This window comes from Hyperolius riggenbachi, chromosome 4 (genome assembly GCF_040937935.1).
Source record: "Hyperolius riggenbachi isolate aHypRig1 chromosome 4, aHypRig1.pri, whole genome shotgun sequence".
Taxonomy (NCBI): Eukaryota; Metazoa; Chordata; class Amphibia; order Anura; family Hyperoliidae; genus Hyperolius; species Hyperolius riggenbachi.
The window spans coordinates 353,136,073-353,157,593 of NC_090649.1; the positions used below are offsets into that span (position 1 = coordinate 353,136,073).

Genomic DNA, 21,521 nt, shown 5'->3' on the forward strand with positions numbered 1-21,521 from the left:
ATTACCCCCAATCTAAACCACATGCTCTGGGAATGTCCTAAGATTAGGAGCGTATGGGATGATGCTTTGAGCGATATGAACAAGGTAACAGGACACAAGAGGGAAAGTGATCCACTATTTTGTTTATTTCATGCTAAGGACTCACAGAGCGATAAGACTTCCCCATCAATTACTAAGTTTGAACATTTGTATCTTTTAGCAACCCAAAAAGCAATATTAAAACACTGGATAATGTCAGAATCTCCCCCGAAGACGCAGATAAGAGAGTTAGTTGACTACCTCCTTCAGATGGAAAAGTTAAACTTTGAAAAAAGCAATAAAACAAGGATTCAAAAGTTCTTCAAAACCTGGAGGAAATATATTGAGACATTTTATACTACCCCTCAAATCTACCATCTCATGAAACCTTTTGAAAACACAACGTGGTATCTACTTCATAAAATAGGAGGAAACCTGGGAGTTTTGGAAATATGAGTTGGTTAAGTATTTCCCGGTAGAGCAGACAGATTTGAGTTAGCGAGAGTGTGGGAGGTGTGGAGCGTTAGGAGAGGAGAGGAGTTATTTTAGTTATTCTAGTTTAATAGAGGATACAGAAGTAATATTGTGATACGAAGCTATAATTACTGTGTGCCTATTGAAATAAGTCAAATAGAAGAACTATTATTAATAACCTTGAACAATGCTTGGGATAATAACTGCTAATGAAGATTCCTGAAATATGCAAAATCTTGATTTAAAGCTATTCAAGCTATTTCCTGCTCTTAACTTCTGTAGATAAGGCGAAAACGTTATAATATTTTACTGTTTGAAAAACTCAAAAAAAAAAGAAAAAAAAAACTGCCTGCATGGCAGATTTCCAAGGCACAAACCACTTGTAAGCAAAAAGAACATTAAGTCTCGTCTCAATTTTGCTAAAAAACATCTCAATGATTGCCATGGGAAAATACCTTGTGGACCAACGAGACAAAAGTTTAACTTTTTGGAAGGTGCGTGTCCCGTTACATCTGGTGTAGAAGTAACACAGCATTTCAGCAAAAGAACATCATACTAACAGTAAAATATGGTGGTGGTAGTATGATGGTCTGGGGTTGTTTTGCTGCTTCAGGACCTGGAAGGCTTGCTGTGATAGATGGAACCATGAATTCTACTGTCTACCAAAAAATCCTGAAGGAGAATGTCCGGCCATCTGTTCGTCAACTCCAAGCTGTAGCGATCTTGGGTGCTGCAGCAGGACAATGACCCAAAACACACCAGCAAATCCACCTCTGAATGGCTGAAGAAAAACAAAATGAAGACTTTGGAGTGGCCTAGTCAAAGTCCTGACCTGAATTTTATTGAGATGTTGTGGCAGGACCTTAAAAAGGCGGTTCATGCTAGAAAACCCTCAAATAAAGCTGAATTACAACAATTCTGCAAAGATGAGTGGGCCAAAATTCCTCCAGAGCGCTGTAAAAGACTTGTTGCAAGTTATCGCAAACACTTGATTGCAGTTATTGCTGCTAAGGGTGGCCCAACCAGTTATTAGGTTCAGGGGGCAATTTCTTTTTCACACAGGGCCATGTAGGTTTTGAGTTTTTTTTTCTCACTAAACAATAAAAACCATCATTTAAAACTGCATTTTGTGTTCAATTATGTTATCTTTGACTAATAGTTAACGGTTTTTGATGAGCAGAAACATTTCAGTGTGACAAACATGCAAAAGAATAAGAAATCAGGAAGGGGGCAAATAGTTTTTCACACCACTGTATATATTTAAAATTGGGTACTGCTAGTCCCACCCTCTCTCTTTCTGCTGTTTGCAGCCTATAGCTTATTCTCGTTTTTTGTCCTTTACCTATGAATCTACCAATAGAACTCACCTAAAGGATTATTAGGAGCACCTGTTCAATTTCTCATTAATGCAATTATCTAATCAACCAATCACATGGCAGTTGCTTTAATGCATTTAGGGGTGTGGTCCTGGTCAAGACAATCTCCTGAACTCCAAACAATGTCAGAATGGGAAAGAAAGGTGATTTAAGCAATTTTGAGCATGGCATGGTTGTTGGTGCCAGACGAGTATTCCACAATATGCGCAGTTACTGAGATTTTCACGCACAACCATTTCTAGGGTTTACAAAGAATGGTGTGAAAAGGGAAAAACATCCAGTATGCGGCAGTCCTGTGGGCGAAAATGCCTGGTTGATGCTAGAGGTCAAAAGAGAATGGGCCGACTGATTCAAGCTGATAGAGCAATGTTGACTGAAATAATCACTAGTTACAACCGAGGTATACAGCAAAGCGTTTGTGAAGCCACAACATGCACAACCACCTTGAGGCGAATGGGCTACAACAGCAGAAGACCCCACCGGGTACCCCTCATCTCCACTACAAATAGGAAAAAGAAGCTACAATTTGCAGGAGCTCACCAAAATTGTACAGTTGAAGACTGGAAAAATGTTCCCTGGTCCGATTTCTGTTGAGACATTCAAATGGTAGAGTCAGAATTTGTCGTAAACAGAATGAGAATGTAACGATTGTGGAATTATCTCCGTGGTCAGCGCACAACCTGCGCACCGGCACCACGGAAATACTCCACAAACGTTTGGATAAGAGAACCCAGCTAAGGTGTGGATGCACCCGTAGAGAGGAATTCCAACCGGCAGATGGAGCTGTGGAGTGCAGAGGAACAGATCCTCTGCACAGCCACAGATAGAGTTGGGCGAACTGTTAGCGCAACTGCAGCCGAACTGTTCGGCTGCCCAACCTGTCATGTGGCTGTGGCGCTTACTACTTCCGGGTCGCAATGACCCGGAGTAGTACGTCTGCGCTGGCCCGGCGGAGCGCGTCCTAGATCGCGCTCCCGTTGCCGGGCTCTCTCTGCGCATGTGTGTGACGTCACTCATGACGTCACACACATGCGCAGAGAGTGCCCGGCAACGGGAGCGCGATCTAGGACGCGCTCCGCCGGGCCAGCGCAGACGTACTACTCCGGGTCATTGCGACCCGGAAGTAGTAAGAGCCACAGCCACATGACAGGTTGGGCAGCCGAACAGTTCGGCTGCAGTTGCGCTATCAGTTCGCCCAACTCTAGCCACAGATGCCAGATAAGGATTGTACGTAATGGGGCAATACGGAGTAGGATAGTTTCTCTCGAGGGAGAGAGCACAGAGACAGAATGTATGTCTACCAATCTAGTCGCCGCCCGGCGACGGTCGACATACAACAGCGAAAACCAAAGTGTGAACACAATCGCAAGAGTAGCGATTGCAAACAGTGACACAAGACAGAGTAAAGGTTAAACACAGGAGCAGAGCGAAAGGCACAGCATATCATACAATGAGAATGTCAACGAAAATAACAAACGCAATACCTAAATGCGGTCACCGCGCGTTAGGCGCAACAGCGACAAGCGCGTTTACGGCGCGGTCTCCACACGATAAGCGCAACAGAGACAAGCACGCCACCCTGACTAACGAATGAACACAAATGAACAAATAACAGGAACGCTTGTTAAACGGCTGCCTTGCCTCAGGCAACCGCAAGCGTTTGCTCCAGACAGACAGACGAACGGAAAACAGGAATAGGTCAGATAAGATCCACCGCTCTTCCGCCAGAGCGAGTGTGATCCGAGTTCAGGGACAGGACAGGAAGGATCCACTGCTCTTTCCGCCAGAGCGAATGTGAACCAAGTACAGAAACAGAGCTAGCAGGATCCACTGCTCTTTTCCACCAGAGCAAGTGTGATCCGAGTACAGGAATAGGCCTAGCAGGATCCACTGCTCTTTGCGATCCACACGGCAAGACAGACAGAAGGAGTAACCAGTAGCAACCGCTGCTCTGGCTAGCACCCCTAAGGCAGAACACAGAAGGAAGCACTGCCACTACCACTAGGGCGAATGCAATCCAGACAGATGGAGCAGCCAGTAGCAACCACAGCTCTGGCCTACACTCCCAGACAGACAGAACGATTCCCTGTCGACCGCCGCTGGCGACAAGGCAATCGAGACAGAGAGGGAGAACAAGGCAATACAAATAATACTGACTGCACTAGAAGGAGTGCCTAGTGCAGTCCCCAGGAATACTCTAAGATAATCTTTAGCAAACAATAGCAAGGCTGACACTCCAGGAGAGTTTTAGCAGTAACAAACCATCATGACCAGCAAAGGATCCTGGGAGAACATGGTATTTATACTGCAAGCCTACAAAGGAGGCGGCTAGGCAATTTGCATGACAAGTGTATGCAAATTCCTCAGTGACAGAGCAAGTCTGAAACTTGCAAAGTAAAGACAGGTCTCTTTTCCAGAGACCTGCAGCCCTCAGACTTAAGGAATGGTCAAACAGCTGTCTGCCTGTGCAGACAGCTGAGCAGATCTTTACAGAGAACATGGATCCATCATGCCTTGTTACCACTGTGCAGGCTGGTGGTGGTGGTGGAGTAATGGTGTGGGGGAGGTTTTCTTAGCACACTTTAGGCTCCCTTAGCGTCAATTGGGCATTGTTTAAATGCCATGTGCTACCTGAGTATTGTTTCTGACCAGGTCTATCCATTCATGACCACCATGTACCCATCCTCTGATGGCTACTTCCAGCAGGATAATGTACCATGTCACAAAGCTCGAATCATTTCAAATTGGTTTCTTGAACAGGACAATGAGTTCACTGTACAAAAATGGCCCCCACAGTCATCAGATCTCAACTCAATAGAGCATCTTTGGGATGTGGTGGAATGGGAGCTTTGTGCCTTGGATGTGCATCCCACAAATCTCCATCAACTGCAAGATGCTATCCTATCAATATGGGCCAACATTTCTAAAGAATGCTTTGAGCACCTTGTTGAATCAATGCCACATACAATTAAGGCAGTTCTGAAGGCGAAAGGGGGTCAAATTAGTATGGGGTTCCTAATAATCCTTTAGGTGAGTGTAGGTAAGACCTGGAACAAATAAAGCAGACGTGCAAACTAATTTGGGTGTTGAGTTTACCCCCAAAAAATGTTGGTTTAAAGGGCGCATAAAATAGCCGGTAAAAGAATATTTACCAATATTCTACTGCTTAATTCTTAATAGCAAAATTTCAGAGGACCTAACCTCTCTACTCTCACACACAACCCCCCCTGGCCATGCCGAATTTTAAACCCCTCCCTGGAGGGCACCAAACCTTAACCCCCCCAGTGGGTGGCTAACATTAACACCCCCTCCCCCCCAAGTGGGCAACTAGCCTTAAAGTGACAGTGAAGCAAAAAAATACTATGATATAATGAATTGGTTTTGTGTTGTACAGATAATTAATAGAACATTTAGAACATTAGTAGCAAAGAAGACAAATGGAAAACGAGAGCCCCAATAGTGTATTATTGTTATTATTCCACAAATTTATATAGAAAAGGAAATATACTCACAAGTGTGGGTTGCCAATCTAGGCAACCACTATCATTGCAGGCGGGGAATTTAGACCTGTCTCCGCTCAGGTTAAAAGGTCGCTCTCTATAGACAGAAGGTGTTCACACCCATCCACCGGTGGATACAATCTTATTCGTGCAGAGATACAGAGGCGCCCAAAGATTAAAATACTGTACTTAAAAAATCTCGAAGAGGGGGGGGTGCTGGATGACACACCTCCCCAGTAACGACAAATCGCACTGATTCACATAAAGACAACCAGCTTTATTCTTACTCCACAACAATATATACACCTGACAAATCAAGTTACTCCCCCTTTTTTATGTGCCTGAGGAGGCGGGCATCAGACCCGTGAAACGCGTTGCAAATATTGTTGTGGAGTAAGAATAAAGCTGGTTGTCTTTATGTGAATCAGTGCGATTTGTCGTTACTGGGGAGGTGTGTCATCCAGCACCCCCCCCCCTCTTCGAGATTTTTTAAGTACAGTATTTTAATCTTTGGGCGCCTCTGTATCTCTGCACGAATTAGTAGCAAAGAAAATAGTCCAATTTTTATTTTCAGTTAAACTTTTTTTTTTTTTAATAACACTGCATCATGCTCTAATATTTGCAGTTTACACACTACCCTCAACATTTTAAATGATGAAACAGAGCAGGCTAATGACCTTTTGAACTTTCCTCTGCAGAAAAACCTTAAACAAACAAGAAACAGTAAGAGACAATAAGTGCTTTAGAAGACAGGGCTGTCTGCAACCAAAGTTTGGTGCCAGAGTTCAGAGAAGCTCTTTTGCATAGATAACAACTGAAGTTTCTGAACTCCTCCTGTACTGGAAACAGACTTCTAATGTTTTATTTCTTAGCAGGTCTACACATTTTTGTCCAACTCTCTTATGCAGCAAAACAAGTAGAACAGTGCCATCTACAGGCCAGATGTGTGAACTCCACATGTAGATACCCCCACACAGTATATATAGGTGGTAAATTCATTGCCTTCAACCTTCCATCTCAAAGAGCCCTAACGGAGCAGATAGCCAAGGGAGTTGAGGGTTTTTACTGGCCTTGCTGGCTGAAGGCCTAGCCGTTAGGGATGAGCGAAATCATCGCTGGCAATTTCACAAGTTTTTTGTCAAACTTTGGATCAGTTTTGTGAAACTAGCATAATAATAGAAGCTTGATCAAACAAAATGTCTAATCGAACCCAAATCAAAGTGAGAAGCAGGGGCGTAGCAATAGGGGTTGCAGAGGTTGCGACCGCATCGGGGCCCTTGGGCCAGAGGGGCCCCGAGGGGCCCTCCCTTAACTGCAAAATTAGCTCTCTATTGGTCCTCTGCTCTTAATAATCACTTCTATAGATACTTTGAATAGTGTTAATCATTAACAAACTGTTCCCCATCCTGTTCTTGCACCTCTGACACTGTGATTGTTCTTGGCAGGTTTTGGTGCGCCGTATCAATTGTTATGTATAGAGTTCTTGGGGGGGCCCCATTGTAAAACTTGCATCGGGGCCCACAGCTCCTTAGCTACGCCACTAGTGAGAAGTTGGGGTCTTGTCTATCATAAAATAATCATGCTAATGGTAGAAATTCTATTAGACAAAAAGTGAAATTATATTTTAAACACGGTTAACAATAATTCACATCTTTCTACTGATATTAATTAAGGGCTAAAATCGATTTAAATATTGATCAGCAGTGAGAATTCTTTTTTGTCAATCATAAAATAATCATGTTAACATAAATAAGGTGGTAGTTCATGATCGGTTTAAGATCGACTACATGTGTTTACACATTAAAATATTTGATTGTTCCTCGTACTTCCTCAGACTGCTGAGTTTGTGAGAATCTCGCTAAGCAAGATTAGGGCTGATTCACTGCAAGACCAACTTGTCAGTTTCGCTCGCTCATCCCTACTGCCATACACAGGTCAATTACGACCTCATAAGCCTAGCCAATCAATCGCTTTACCATTAAGCATTGGATTTCGTAGTGATAAGACTCCTATCATGGCAAGCTGGATTTTGATTTAAACAGAAATGCATCAAGCTTCAATCAAACTACAGGAATTCAAAGTGAGATAAAGATATCCGGGAGCAGCTCACACTCCTCCGCACCTCCCACAGACCTGTCACTTTGCTGAGCCGTTGGTGTGATAAGTATACTTGTTTTTTTACTGCTGTTTTTCTGAGAAGAGTTATTTGGATTAAAGTTTGATGTTTTACATATACAAGTGAGCTGCTCCCGGTTATCTTTATCTCACTTTGAATTCCTAACTACAATATATATCTTACTGGATGTTGCCCCACTTGGAAGATATTATCAGTGACTGGCATGCAGTGTCATCTGGTGTGCACTCTATCTTCACATCTTAAGGACTATATTCAATCAAAATACACACTCCATACTGCTCAAGACTGTGTAAAGCTATGGGCCAGCTCTTCTCCCTCCCTCATCCCACAAAGGATTTCCCAACATGTCCAATCAGACTTTTGGTCGATAGACAACAAAGGTTGATTGAAAGTCAATCGATTAGATATGTATGAGCAACAGATTACTGACAGATTCAATCAATATTATCAAAATTGATGTGTTTATGGCCAGCTTTAGATACTTTTTATACTTAATAGATAGAGAGAAAAGAAGCAGGCACTGTTAGCTTGTTTTAGTTTGTGTTCAGATGCGTGGAGGATGGGTACACTGGGTAGAGTATTAAGTGTGCTCTGGGTGCCCCAGAGATAGAGTTCACAGTAGGGCCCATATGCAATTAACTTTTTCACGTAAGTTTTCTACTAGTAGATAATGTTTCATCTTCTATTTAAAATAACTTTCCAGCACTTTTCAATTGAAAATGTACTGAAAAGTAGGTGAAAAGGTACTTGCAAAATTATTTTGTGTATTTTCTTGCTTTCTAGTGGCTTAACCACCCTGGCGTTCTATTAAGATCGCCAGGGCGGCTGCGGGAGGGTTTTTTTTTAATAAAAAAAAAAACTATTTCATGCAGCCAACTTTCAGGGCGCTCCGGATGCGTTCTTCTGATCCGACCAGAAGTAACACGGAAGGCCGCAATGAGCGACGAGCGGAGTGACGTCATGGACGTCCTGACGTCAGCCGCCTCCGATCCAGCCCTTAGCGCTGGCCGGAACTTTTTGTTCCGGCTACGCTGGGCTTAGGCGGCTGGGGGGACCCTCTTTCACCGCTGCACGCGGCGGATCGCCGCGATGCGGCGGCGATCAGGCAGCACACGCGGCTGGCAAAGTGCCGGCTGCGTGTGCTGCTTTTTATTTGATGAAAATTGTCCCAGCAGGGCCTGAGCGGCAGCCTCCGGCGGTGATGGACGAGCTGAGCTCGTCCATACCGCCCGGCTAGTTAAAGGGCATTTTACTGACAAGTTTAAAAATGTCACTTTAGACGAAATCTCAGGAAAAAAAAAAGTTTATTGCACATGGGCCCATGTTTCCAACTTAGATAAGCACCCGGCACTGCTTCTTCTCTAAGATCAGCTTTATTTAAAGCAGTATAGTCACCATAAAAATCAAATTTCAACAGCAACTGGTCTGAGTGTATTAAGTGATAAAGATGCTAATCCTGCATTCAAAACTTTCAAAACGTTTTCTGCTGTTATGATTTGGAGTTATCATATACCTTAGGAGCACTGGCTCTTTAGTAGTCGGTGCCAAAGAATTGCATGCTGGGGGTTCTTTTTACCTAGAATATATTCCTCCTCTTCCCTTTATTTCCCTGTCTGCTGCTTATCTGAAACCTGATCCCCTACTCACTTGTGTTTACAAGCAAGGCTGAGGTGACTCAGTGATTGGAGGAGACAAGAAAAAAAGTAAGGGCAGAAATTACATCACGAGTTAGCCTTTACTGTGGGCAAACGACGTGGCCCCCACCAGGAACAGAATTCTCGTCATTTACTATATAACATTTACTGAAATCAAAACGTGGACAGTACAATACATGTGTTATTTAAGTAGATCAAGTATTAATCTATGTGAGAGAACGCGGAAAAGCCGCCACGTGTGCTGTTGAGGAGGCGGCTGATTCCGCGTACAATGCGGCGGTTTGCACGCGGAAGCGTGCGTCTGGTAACAGGGCAGAACGCGGAAAAACCGCCGCATATAACAACAATAAGGTGGCTGGTTCCGCGTCCAGTGCGGTGGTTTGCACGCGGCAGCGTGTGTCTGGTGTGGCTGAGTCTGTTAGTGCACACAGGCTTAGGAATACGCGCGCGCTGAGAGGCAGAACTCTTATACTGGGCAAGGAGAGGTCAGCTGATCACGCCGATCAGCTGACTCCAGAGCAGGTTACTATTGGTTGATCAATTAGGGGTGGTGCCGGAGAGCACTACTCCATATATAGTTACTGCTGGCCAGTCTCAAGTTGTCTGCCGTTGTGAACACTACGTGGAAGCACTCAGACCTTAGTCAGATCCAACAGTGTGTTTGAACCAGGGGGACCTGGGAATTCACACTGAGCCAGATTACTTGTACTGTGATTTTGTTTATGCTTAGACTAGTTCCAGGGTGTAGAGACCCCGGACCTCACACCCAGACTAGGGAACTTGTATTATCAATCTGTTATACTTCAGACTAGTTCCAGGGTGTAGAGACCACGGACCTCACACCAGACTAGGGAACTAGTGTTATCAATCTGTTATTCTTCAGACTAGTACCGGGGTGTAGAGACCAAGGACCTCACACCCAGACTAGGCATTGTTGATATCTGTTATGACTTACTGCTTTCCTGACTATCCCTCTGATCTCTGATTTGGTACCTCGCATATCTGATATTCCGTTGCCAGACCCTGCTTGCCTTGGATAACGAATCAGCCTTCTGTCTTTGTACTTTATCTGTCCGTGTGTTGCCGACCAGGCGTGCCCGACCTCGAGAGCTATCTCTCCTCTTAAGAGATAGTCTCCAGATCAGATAGTGACATCCACCTTCAGGTGTCACTCACTCTCTGGTCCTTCCTATCTCCAGCCTGACTCCACCCCTTGGAGAATCTCAGGCTGCTGGAAGGTTCCTGTGTCCTCAAGAGCAGTATTCCTTGCTGCTTCTTATCACCTGCTCAGCAGGTGCATTACTCAAAGTACTACTGTTACACCAAACACTCACATACCTATAGGTGTCCAGAGGTTAGCAATATATCTGTATTATCGGTGATTCTGCAGATCATCAATAATCAGGAATATATCTGCATTCTTGGTGATACTGCAGATCACCAATAATCAGATTCTCTCTGCGTGCTGACACCAATCGTTACAATCTACTTATATATGTGTTTTTTTCCCTGGAATAGTATGGCTGATCCTACTGCTTTAAACAGGCTTAAAGGGACTCCGAGCTCTAAAAAGAAACAAAATTGGTACTCACCTGGGGCTTTCTGCAGCCCACCGTAGGTCGGGAGGTCCCCCAGGGTGGTCCTGGCTCCTCTCCCGGTTCCTCCGCCGCATACCGCACCGCCGACACGGCCGGGTGTCGGGCTCCCACTTCCTGAACGAGGACGCTCTTCGTCATTACGCTGGCCGCTGAACGTCATCACGGCGGCCGGCGTGACAGCACTGCGCATGCGTGGTTAAATCGCGCATGCGCAGTACTGTCACGCCAGCCACCGTGATGACGAAAAGCATCCCCGTTCAGGAAGCGGGAGGCCGAAACCCGGCGCGGGTGTCCCAGGTGCGGTATGCAGCAGAGGGACCGGGAGAGGAGTCAGGACCACGCCGGGGGACCTCCCAACCTATGGTGGGCTGCAGAAAGCCCCAGGTGAGTACCAATTTTATTTCTTTTTAGAGGTCAGAGTCCCTTTAACATCAGTCAGATGAAAGGTAAAAGATGCACATACCATTCCCTTTCAGTGAGGCTGTGGGGTATGTGCATCTTTTGATGTTCATCTGACTGATGTTAATCCTGTTTAAATAAAGCTGATCTTACTGAAGAAGCAGTGCCAGGTGTTTATCTACTTTGGAAACTTGAAGATCATTTTTGCCTAGTGATAAAACTAAGGTTGATTAACACGAACCAAATGTGAACATCACAAACAGAACTCAAAGGCTTTTGAGCAGATTAGATTGTCCCAATAGTGGTGCTATCATGGAACATCTGTAGCAACTACAGATGCACTTGCTGCCACTCTTCAGTACTTCCTTGCACGCAAGCTGTCCCTGTGAGCTTAGGTCACAGACTGGTCATTCCAGCCCCCAGCCTGTGTCTGTGTGTTATGAGCGGAGCTAAGGGAAGGAGGCAGGTGAGAAACATCATGTGTGCCTGTGTGTATAATTCCATATCTTTGTAGCAGTGTATTGCTGCAGAGAGCTTGTTTTTAACAGACTATAAAGAGTTACTGGGGAAATAGATACAAAAATAGTTCAAAACTCTGGAGTAGGTGACCAAGCTAGAGGACAAGAGGGTCTCCTTGGAGGAGCAAAGGTACCGGGTGGGATGGTATCTGAAGATTAGTGAGCAGTTGTAAGGTGGCAACTTAAGGTGGCCATACACTCGTTAGATTAGCATCTGATTGATCTCTATCTAATGTGTTTAGGAAAATGTTTTACTAGGAACAGATTTCCACTAGATTTCAGTTTGAAATCTATTGAAAATCAATCTGATGGCATTCATTTCATAAGGTCCAATGCAAAATGATAATCCATCTCAACAGATCCACCTAGATTTTCCATCAGGTCAGATTGAAATCGGCCACAAATCGTTCGATCGGGCAATCGATTTGCGATCAATCGATTTCAATCAATCGGCCGATAATCGTCTGAGTGTATGGACCCCTTAATGTATAGCTTTGTATGATAGTTTAAAATGGATCCTTTGGTAAATAGGTAGCCAATGGAGAGACTGGTAGAGATGGGCTGCATCAAATTATTAGGAGGAACGGTGGATGAGGCGAGCAGCAGAGTTTAGTAGGTTTTGAAGAGGTGCCAGTCAGGTATTTGGTAGACCGCAGAGTTGAGTGTTACAGTAGTGGAGTTGGGATATGATTAGACCATGTACCACCATTTTAGTAGCCTCCTGTGAAAGGAAGGGATGATGTGTACATTCCCCTGTTCCTTCACAGATTTCAATACCACAAACCCAGCATACAAATGACTCTCCAGTACAGAAATGTTTAACGAATGACAAAGGCACTCTAGAACACCACAGAATGTACAGGTCCTTCTAAAAAAAATTAGCATATTGTGATAAAGTTCATTATTTTCTGTAATGTACTGATAAACATTAGACTTTCATATATTTTATATTCATTACACACAACTGAAGTAGTTCAAGCCTTTTATTGTTTTAATATTGATTTTGGCATACAGCTCACGAAAACCCAAAATTCCTATCTCAAAAAATTAGCATATTTCATCCGACCAATAAAACAAAAGTGTTTTTAAAACAAAAAAAAAAAATCAACCTTCAAAAATTTATGTTCAGTTATGCACTTAATACTTGGTCGGGAATCCTGTTGCAGAAATGACTGCTTCAATGCGGCGTGGCATGCAGGCAATCAGCCTGTGGCACTGCTCAGGTGTTATGGAGCCCCAGGATGGTTCGATAGCGGCCTTAAGCTCATCCAGAGTGTTGGGTCTTGCGTCTCTCAACTTTCTCTTCACAATATCCCACAGATTCTCTTTGGGGTTCAGGTCAGGAGAGTTGGCAGGCCAATTGAGCACAGTAATACCATGGTCAGTAAACCATTTACCAATGGTTTTGGCACTGTGAGCAGGTGCCAGGTCGCGCTGAAAAATGAAATCATCTCCATAAAGCTTTTCAGCTGATGGAAGCATGAAGTTCTCCAAAATCTCCTGATAGCTAGCTGCATTGACCCTGCCCTTGATAAAACACAGTGGACCAACACCAGCAGCTGACAAGGCACCCCAGACAATCACTGACTGTGGGTAATTGACACTGGACTTTTGACATTTTGGCATTTACGTCTCCCCAGTCTTCCTCCAGACTCTGGCACCTTAATTTCCGAATGACATGCAAAAGTTGCTTTCATCTGAAAAAAGTACTTTGGACCACTGAGCAACAATCCAGTGCTGCTCTCTGTAGCCCAGGTCAGTCGCTTCTGCCGCTGTTTCTGGTTCAAAAGTGGCTTGACCTGGGGAATGCGGCACCTGTAGCCCATTTCCTGCACACGCCTGTACACTGTGGCTCTGGATGTTTCTACTCCAGACTCAGTCCACTGCTTCCACAGGTCCCCCAAGGTCTGGAATCGGCCCTTCTCCACAATCTTCCTGAGGGTCCGGTCACCTCTTCTCGTTGTGCAGCGTTTTCTGCCACACTGTTTCCTTCCCACAGACTTCCCACTGAGGTGCCTTGATACAGCACTCTGGGAACAGCCTATTCGTTCAGAAATTTCTTTCTGTGTCTTACCCTCTTGCTTGAGGGTGTCAATGATGGCCTTTTGGACAGCAGTCAGGTCGGCAGTCTTACCCATGATTGCGGTTTTGAGTAATGAACCAGGCTGGGAGTTTTTAAAAGCCTCAGGAGTCTTTTGCATGTGTTTAGAGTTAATTACCGTATTTTCCGGACTATAAGACGCACTTTTTCTCCCCCCAAAATGGGGGGGAAAAAGTCAGTGCGTCTTATGGTCCAAATGCTAAAATTTGGGCTAGCTCTAGATGTCCCACCTGCTAATGATGCCTGATGAGCCCTTCTGCAACCGATGCCCGATAGTCTCGGAGGCGGGACCACAGTTCCCTCACTGAGCAAATCACTGCACTTGCTGAGTGTCAGTGACCTATCAGAAGTGAGTAGGAGTCGTTCCTTTGCTTGTTAAGGAACTACTCCCACTGACTTCTGATAGGTCACTGACGCTCAGCAAGTGCAGTGATTGGCTTCAAAGAGGGAGCTGTGGTCCCGCCTCCAAGACCATCGGGATCTGAGCAGTGCCTGGGCAGCCTCGTGTGTGCGTGTGTGCAGTTCACCCGGAGAGCTGTGAGTCTTTATGAGCTGCTGTCATTTCTCACTTCAGATCGGAGAGCTGTGAGTTTTTATGAGCTGCTGTTATTTCTCACTTCAGATCCAGGCAGATCAGCGCGGTGTGAATAACCTGATCCTGGCTCACAGCTGGAAGTCTTCTCTTTGATCTGTGTTTAGAAGCCCTGTGATCCTGCTCTGTGTCCTCTCTCAGCCCAGTCTTCCTACATGTCGGGTGAGCTCACGTGACATGCAGGAAGTAAGAGGGGGCTGAAAGACGACACACTGCAGGATTGCAGGGCTTCTAAACACAGATCAGAGACAAGAGACGTCCAGCTGTGAGCCAGGATCAGGTTACTCGCACACACTACAACGCTGATCTGCCTGTGTCTAGTAGTAAGGAATAACAGCAGCTCATAAAGACAGTTCTCCTGCTTGTGAATCGTTTAAGTGGCTTATGTGCCTGATAAAAGGTGAAAAGGTTAATGAATAAGGAGGAACTTTGCCTGCTGTCCTACTCCTGTAATGAAATGCAAATAATCCCTACAAGCTACAGAGTGTAAAGGGAATCAGAGACACATATTTTGATGTCCCTATGGCACTCAATAGTTAAATGATTAACTATCATTTTGGATGACAGAACACACTGCTGCAGCCAAGCATTCTGCTCTGTGGAGAGGGGAGGGGGACAGTTATGAGGTAACAGTGCTAACTTGTCATTTCACAATCTGTCCTAACAAATCAAAGAACTGCGTAGAAGACAAAAAGTGCTAATGGTAGATGTCTGAAAATCATGTGCATGGGGCTTTTTATTTATAACTTACTATTAGCTATGTAGAATGTGCATGTGGCTCAGAAATGGCTTTTGGCATTAACACTGCAGTGCACATGTCCCTAGATCTCAAAACTGTCGAAAAACCAATGATACAAGCACCGTTTGATTTTGAGCCCCAATTTTAGTTATTTTAACATAAGTTAGGTGATGGTACAACACTACATTAACATCGTGAAAGGAATGTGCAAGGAAAGGAGAAACACCAATACACTTGGCACCGCTGTAATGGAATCTTCTTTATTGTTAAACCTCAAGTTGCCACTAAATGAACATGAAGATGTACCTATCCTATTTGGGCTCATGATTGCTGTAACCACCACATATTGTCCAGGCACCACATACATGTTCAATCAGCCATTGCTGTAACAGGTAAAGCTCCACAAGACACCCCTGTACCTTGGACACACCAAGTTTAGTATATATCTTTTCTTCCTTGTTTTTTGTCCACTAAACTTAGGTGCGTCTTATGGTCCGGAGCATCTTATGGTCCGAAAAATACGGTAGTTGATTCAGATGATTAGGTTAATAGCTCGTTTAGAGAACCTTTTCATGATATACTAATTTTTTTAGATAGGATTTTTGGGTTTTCATGAGCTGTATGCTCAAATCATCAATAATAAAACAATAAAAGGCTTGAACTACTTCAGTTGTGTGTAATGAATCTAAAATATATGAAAGTCTAATGTTTATCAGTACATTACAGAAAATAATGAACGTTATCACAATATGCTAATTTTTTGAGAAGGACCTGTCTAGCAGTGTGGTCTTGTATCCTTTTTGTTGATTTGACACATTATCCTTAATTATACAAATCCTACAGTAAAAACAGGGAATCACAATTTAGGAAAAACCATGTTCATAGCAAAAAAATCCCACACAAACTAACATTTGTAATCCCACATAAATTAAAACTCATCACTTACCATTCTGTCTAAATTTTCAATTGACCTATAGATTTCTCCTTGAGAGTCATCATAATATGTATAACGAAATCGCTGCCCTGTATAACACAGAAAAGGATAACAAGCATAAATAATGCAGCAATACAGTATCGTACTGTGGTAGCTATCAGATAAAGCAAAAAGCTTTAAGTAAGGATGGTGACTCAATAGAGAGAGTAAAAAAGCTCAATATTCTGTAAAATGTCTCCAGGCTTAATACAGAAAAGGACCTTAAAATCAAAACTTACAGCAAAGAATGATTTTGCTAATACAGATCAAGATCTTTAGACAGGGACAATACAAATAACATTTATATTGAGGTTTTCTCATGGCGAACTCAAAGCACCAGAGCTGCAGCCACTAGGACCCACTCTATAGGCAGTAGCAGTGTTAAGCAGGCCATACACTGGCTCGATTCACGGCCGTTTCGACAGCAGATCCGATCCTGGGATCGAATCTGTTGCCAATCGCTTGCGCTAAATGCACCCGCCGATCCGATTCCCTCCCGAAATCGGATCGGTTCGTCGATCGCGCCGTGCGGGAAATTACCCTCGATCGCCCGGCGGTAGGAGCGCGTCGCTTGCGGCGTACGATTCGGGCCCGATCCGAGCATGTATACATTACCTGAAGCTGGCTCCGGGGTCCTCTTCTCCTCGCTGCACCGCATTTCCGCATGTCCCAGTGTACGCTTATACTTCCTGTGTCACTCCGGTGACCAGGAAGTTGAAATAGAGGGCGCTCTATTTGAACTTCCTGGTCACGGAGTAACACAGGAAGCGCCGGGATGGAGCAAGAACAGCGGTGCGGTGCAGTGCGGAGAAGACGCCCGGGAGCCAGCCTCAGGTAATGTATACGGGGGGGGGGGGGGGGGGGGACAGGCGGCAGGAGCAGCTGAACAGATTGTGATCGGTTTCAGGCTGAAATCGATTCACAATCTGTTTGCAGTAAAGGCAGCCATACGATCCCTATCTGATCAGATTCGATCAGATAGGGATCTGTCAGCTGGTCGATCTAATGGCACATCGACCAGTGTATGGCCACCTTTAGGGAGTCTTTCCCCAGGTCTCCTACTGAATAGATGCTGGCTTACTGAACAGGAAGAGATGAGGTTCAAACCCAGGTCTCGAGTCCTTAACCAGTACACTTTCCACCCACTGCTTTAAATTTAGGTACTGTAAAGTTTTTCATTAATGACGGTTGAGAGATAAGATGTAGATACTCTTTCAAAAGCACACAGAGACAAAGGGGGTCCACATAATGTAGTATTGTAGCTTAAAGAGACTCTAATGAAAAAAAAGTTCCCCTGGGGGGTACTCACCTCGGTAGAGGGAAGCCTCTGGATCCTATTGAGGCTTCCCTGTCCTCCTGCGTCTCACGGCGGTCTCGCTGCAGCCTACTGAATGCACAGCTGACAATTAGTCAGGTTGTGCAATATTTACCTTTCCCTCTTCCAGTGGGGACACCGTTGCGGCTCTCCACTCAGAAATAGCCGATCTCTGTTGGATCCACTCTACTGCGCAGGCACAGGAGACTTGCACCTGCGCAGTAGAGCGGACCCGACAGATATTGACTATTTCCGAGCGGAGAGCCGCTACTCCATCTGCGCTGGAGCCGAGAAGGTAAATATGTACCATAAGACACACTTTTTCTCCCCCAAAAGTAGGGGGGAAAAGTCAATGTGTCTTATGGCCCGAATAGGACCTGCTCCAGGTGTCCCCCACATGTAAATAGTGCAGCCGCGGTTGCTCTTTTTGTTAATTGGAGTGGCAAGTCTTTCCGGGACCAGGACTCCATAATTACAGCCAATCATTGCACTCACTTAGCAGCAGTGACCAATCAGGTGCCAGTGGACATCGTTTCTTAAACAACATCCACTAACATCTGACAGGGCAATGCTACTAGTGAGAGCAGTGATTGGCCGTAATTATGGTCGGAGTCCAGGGTCCCATGGAGAGACTTGCCGCTCCAATTAACAAACAGCTATGTGTTAATCTCACCCTCAGGAACGACAAGGCATGATGCTGTTGTTCCTCACTAGTGTAGAGACCTAAGCAGATCAGCTTTTAACTTGATATCTGCATAGCTGGACGTCTTGTCTCTTCGCTCTCCATTTGTTTTGCAGCCCTTTGATCCTCAGCACTGTGTTGATCTGCCTCCATCTCTCAGCCCCGTCTTACTTCCGGTATATCACGTGAGCTCACCCGACATGTAGGGAAGACAGGGCTGAGAGATGGAGGCAGATCAACACAGCGCTGAGGATCAAAGGGCTGCAAAACAAATGGAGAGCGAAGAGACAAGACGTCCAGCTATGCAGATATCAAGTTACAAGCTGATCTGCTCAGGTCTTTACACTAGTGAGGTTTAACAGCATCATGCCTTCTCGTTCCTGAGGGTGAGATTAACACACAGCATGTCAGGAGTCAGGACAGCTTGTATATTTATCACCTTTCAATACTATAGTAGAATCTGCTGGTTAGTCTGTGCCTCTCAGATTCACAAGCCCTACTCCATAGAGCCAAATTAATCCATGCCATGCACTGATGAGGATCAAACAATCCGAAACAGTCTGTATGCATGGTGGATTATTATGGCTCTGTACAAATTAACAAACTGACACGTCATTGCATTCCAGCGGTTCTGGAGGTGTGTTTAGCTTCTAAGGGTACAATGGTTAATTTGCATATATTCAGCAGTGTTGCTCTGGGAGACATCTCAAGCTCACTCCAACCTGAATTATCGCAAATTCTTTCTGTTTTAGGAAAGCAAACTTTTGTTTTTCTTAACATCTTAGTAAGGGGGCTTTTAGGACCATTGTAGTCCCTTACACACTCCAATGAGTTCTGGGTCACCATGAGCTCGCTGGTTAGTCTGTGCCTCTCGGATTCACAAGCCCTACTCCATAGAGCCAAATTAATCCATGCCATGCACTGATGAGGATCAAACAATCCGAAACAGTCTGTATGCATGTTGGATTATTATGGCTTTGTACAAATTAACAAGCTGACACATCATTGCATTCCAGCTGTTCTGGAGGTGTGTTTAGCTTCTAAGGGTACAATGGTTAATTTGCATATATTCAGCAGTGTTGCTCTGGGAGACATCTCAAGCTCACTCCAACCTGAATTATCGCAAATTCTTTCTGTTTTAGGAAAGCAAACTTGTTTTTCTTTTCAATATTATAAAACACTAAAATATTTAAATTTTTCTGGGGCTGGGCTTTAAAATTATTGCACACTCCACACCAACAACTTCCAATTCTCTTGGAGCTCTCTTGCAGCTGACAACACTGGCTGATCAAATGTTTAAATACATTTTGTATTTTGTACCATTTGCTTTGTAGAACATCTGTCATGCATTATATTATTTTATTTATTGTCCAGCGCTGCATAAATGTTAGTGCTTTATAAATACAATAACTAATAATACATTTGCACGCTGTCTAACAGGCTCTCTACATGCATCTACTTCCACACACTTCTGAACTGAAACCGCAGCATACATCATTCTGTGTACTCTTGTCACCCAGTCATATCTCTGCAGCTTCAGGGCACCCCTGGTTGCACTTTCACAGTTACAACCCTCTGGGTCAGTGACACCCACTTTGTTTAGTAACAGCTTACCGCTGATCACCTAAAGTTACAGGCACCCATCTCACTACCATTGCCAATTCATGGCATCCTCCTGATTGCAATAGCCCCAGTGGGGGCTATTGCAATCAGGAGGATGCCATGAATTGTCCAGGCAGCACATTTACGTTCCTGCAACCATATCTGTAACTGGGAGCTCTACAAGATGCCCCTGCACAATAGATTCACCAGTTTTAGTATATATTTTTTTCCAGTTTTTTTCACTCTAAACCTAGGTGCGTCTTATGGTCCGGTGCGTCTTATGGTCCGAAACATACGGTACATGCCCGCTGTTCAGTAGGCTGCAGCAAGACCGCCGTGGGACACAGGAGAACGGGGAAGCCTCAATAGGATACAGAGGCTTCCCCCTACGGAAGTGAGTAGCCCCCAGGGGAATTTTTAAGTTACAGGATCCTCTTTAAAAGCAGAAAGCATGAAAGCAAGAGCCCTTTTTCACTAGGGACAAATTAGTAGAGTTTCTCCGCAGATGAAGTCACCTGGAAAAATGCTGCCTATTTCAGGAAATATCTTGCTGCCCAGATCACATGTCGGTGTGATTCTGGACAGCATGCTGCAGCACGCACTGGAATCCCTATAGGCGTGCACTGCACGGCTTGGTGATTCGGATGCGTACTCGCATACCTACAAGTGTCAGCACATATCCTGCAAGACCCACACAAGCTAAGTGGAAACTAAAGGATACTCACAGAACAAGGTTTCTGGCTGGGCAACAAACCAAGTTTAGCACGTGGAGAAAATCCGCCTCTATTTGGATGTACCGGATACACACTGGGTTTTGGTTGTTTCTTGTAAAATCAGAGGGGATAGCACTCTGGTGGACCAGACTCAGGCACTGAGCATCCTGGTTGGGGCGGTATACAATTCAAGGAAGATTAGAGGGCAGAGGCCCCTCCAAGCATCAATAAAATAGCTTAAAAACAAAAATGAAAATAGGAAGTGGCGTACCAACAGGAAGACACAATCTTTTGATCATGAAAACTTTAATTAATAGCTGGCAACACTTTTCATGAGACTGACTGCCAACTTCCTCAGGCTATATCAGGAGTACAAATGTTCTGGCCGCGTGTATTTTGGGCGCAGGGAGAAGCTGAAAGACTGCTTTCCTTGTGCTAGGTTATCTTGGGGAATAAAAAAATAAATTCCATATTGATCACATATTCCCTCCCTTCTGTACATAATTGGGAGCTTGGCTATTGCACCAAAATTATGGGGATTTTGTAGCCGTTGCCCAACCCGGTGCAGCGCGGGTGCCGAATTGATCTGTCTCAAGTATCAGTGCCTAACTCAGAAAGAGCCAGGTTTGAGGAACTATCATCTACTTTCCCTTTAATTGGTTTTAATTTTATAACAGTGTAGCTGTGGTAATACAGGCTTCGACACAGGGTCCAGCAGGAATGTGTAAGATCACCCTATCTTACAGGGGCGACCTTACACGTTCCTGCTCATTGCTGCAGACAGCATATCCTAGTGTCATGTCTGGACACTCTGCATCTTAGATTGTAGTCTCTTAAGCTTGGGTTTTATCCTGATACCTACGCATTTGTGTGCCTCTGAAGAAGCGGCTTCTGACCGTGAAACACGTGTCAGGCAGCTTATGGTTCTGTACAGTGGATCTTTGTATGAATTGTCTACAATTCACAACTGCGAACTGAGAAGATTTTATACTATTGAAGAATAAAGACTGATGCTGTTCCAATTAAAACCCCTAAAGTCTTGGGACTGTTTTGTGTATATTAGTTAGTCCAAAATCTGTAGGTAATATCAGAATTTTACTACTTACTTTAAGTGACAGCAACATAGGAG

At 44.5% G+C, this 21,521-nt stretch overlaps 1 protein-coding gene across 4 annotated transcripts in view; it reads right to left on the reverse strand.

Moving 5' to 3' along the window:
- Positions 1–21,521, reverse strand: part of MEMO1 (mediator of cell motility 1) — a 715,696-nt gene that overhangs the window by 176,645 nt on the left and 517,530 nt on the right. For all 4 annotated transcript variants that reach the window (XM_068231917.1, XM_068231916.1, XM_068231919.1 and 1 more), the window contains exon 7: positions 16,054–16,130. In XM_068231917.1, the coding sequence (XP_068088018.1) occupies positions 16,054–16,130 (77 nt within the window). The remainder of the gene's footprint in view (positions 1–16,053; positions 16,131–21,521) is intronic.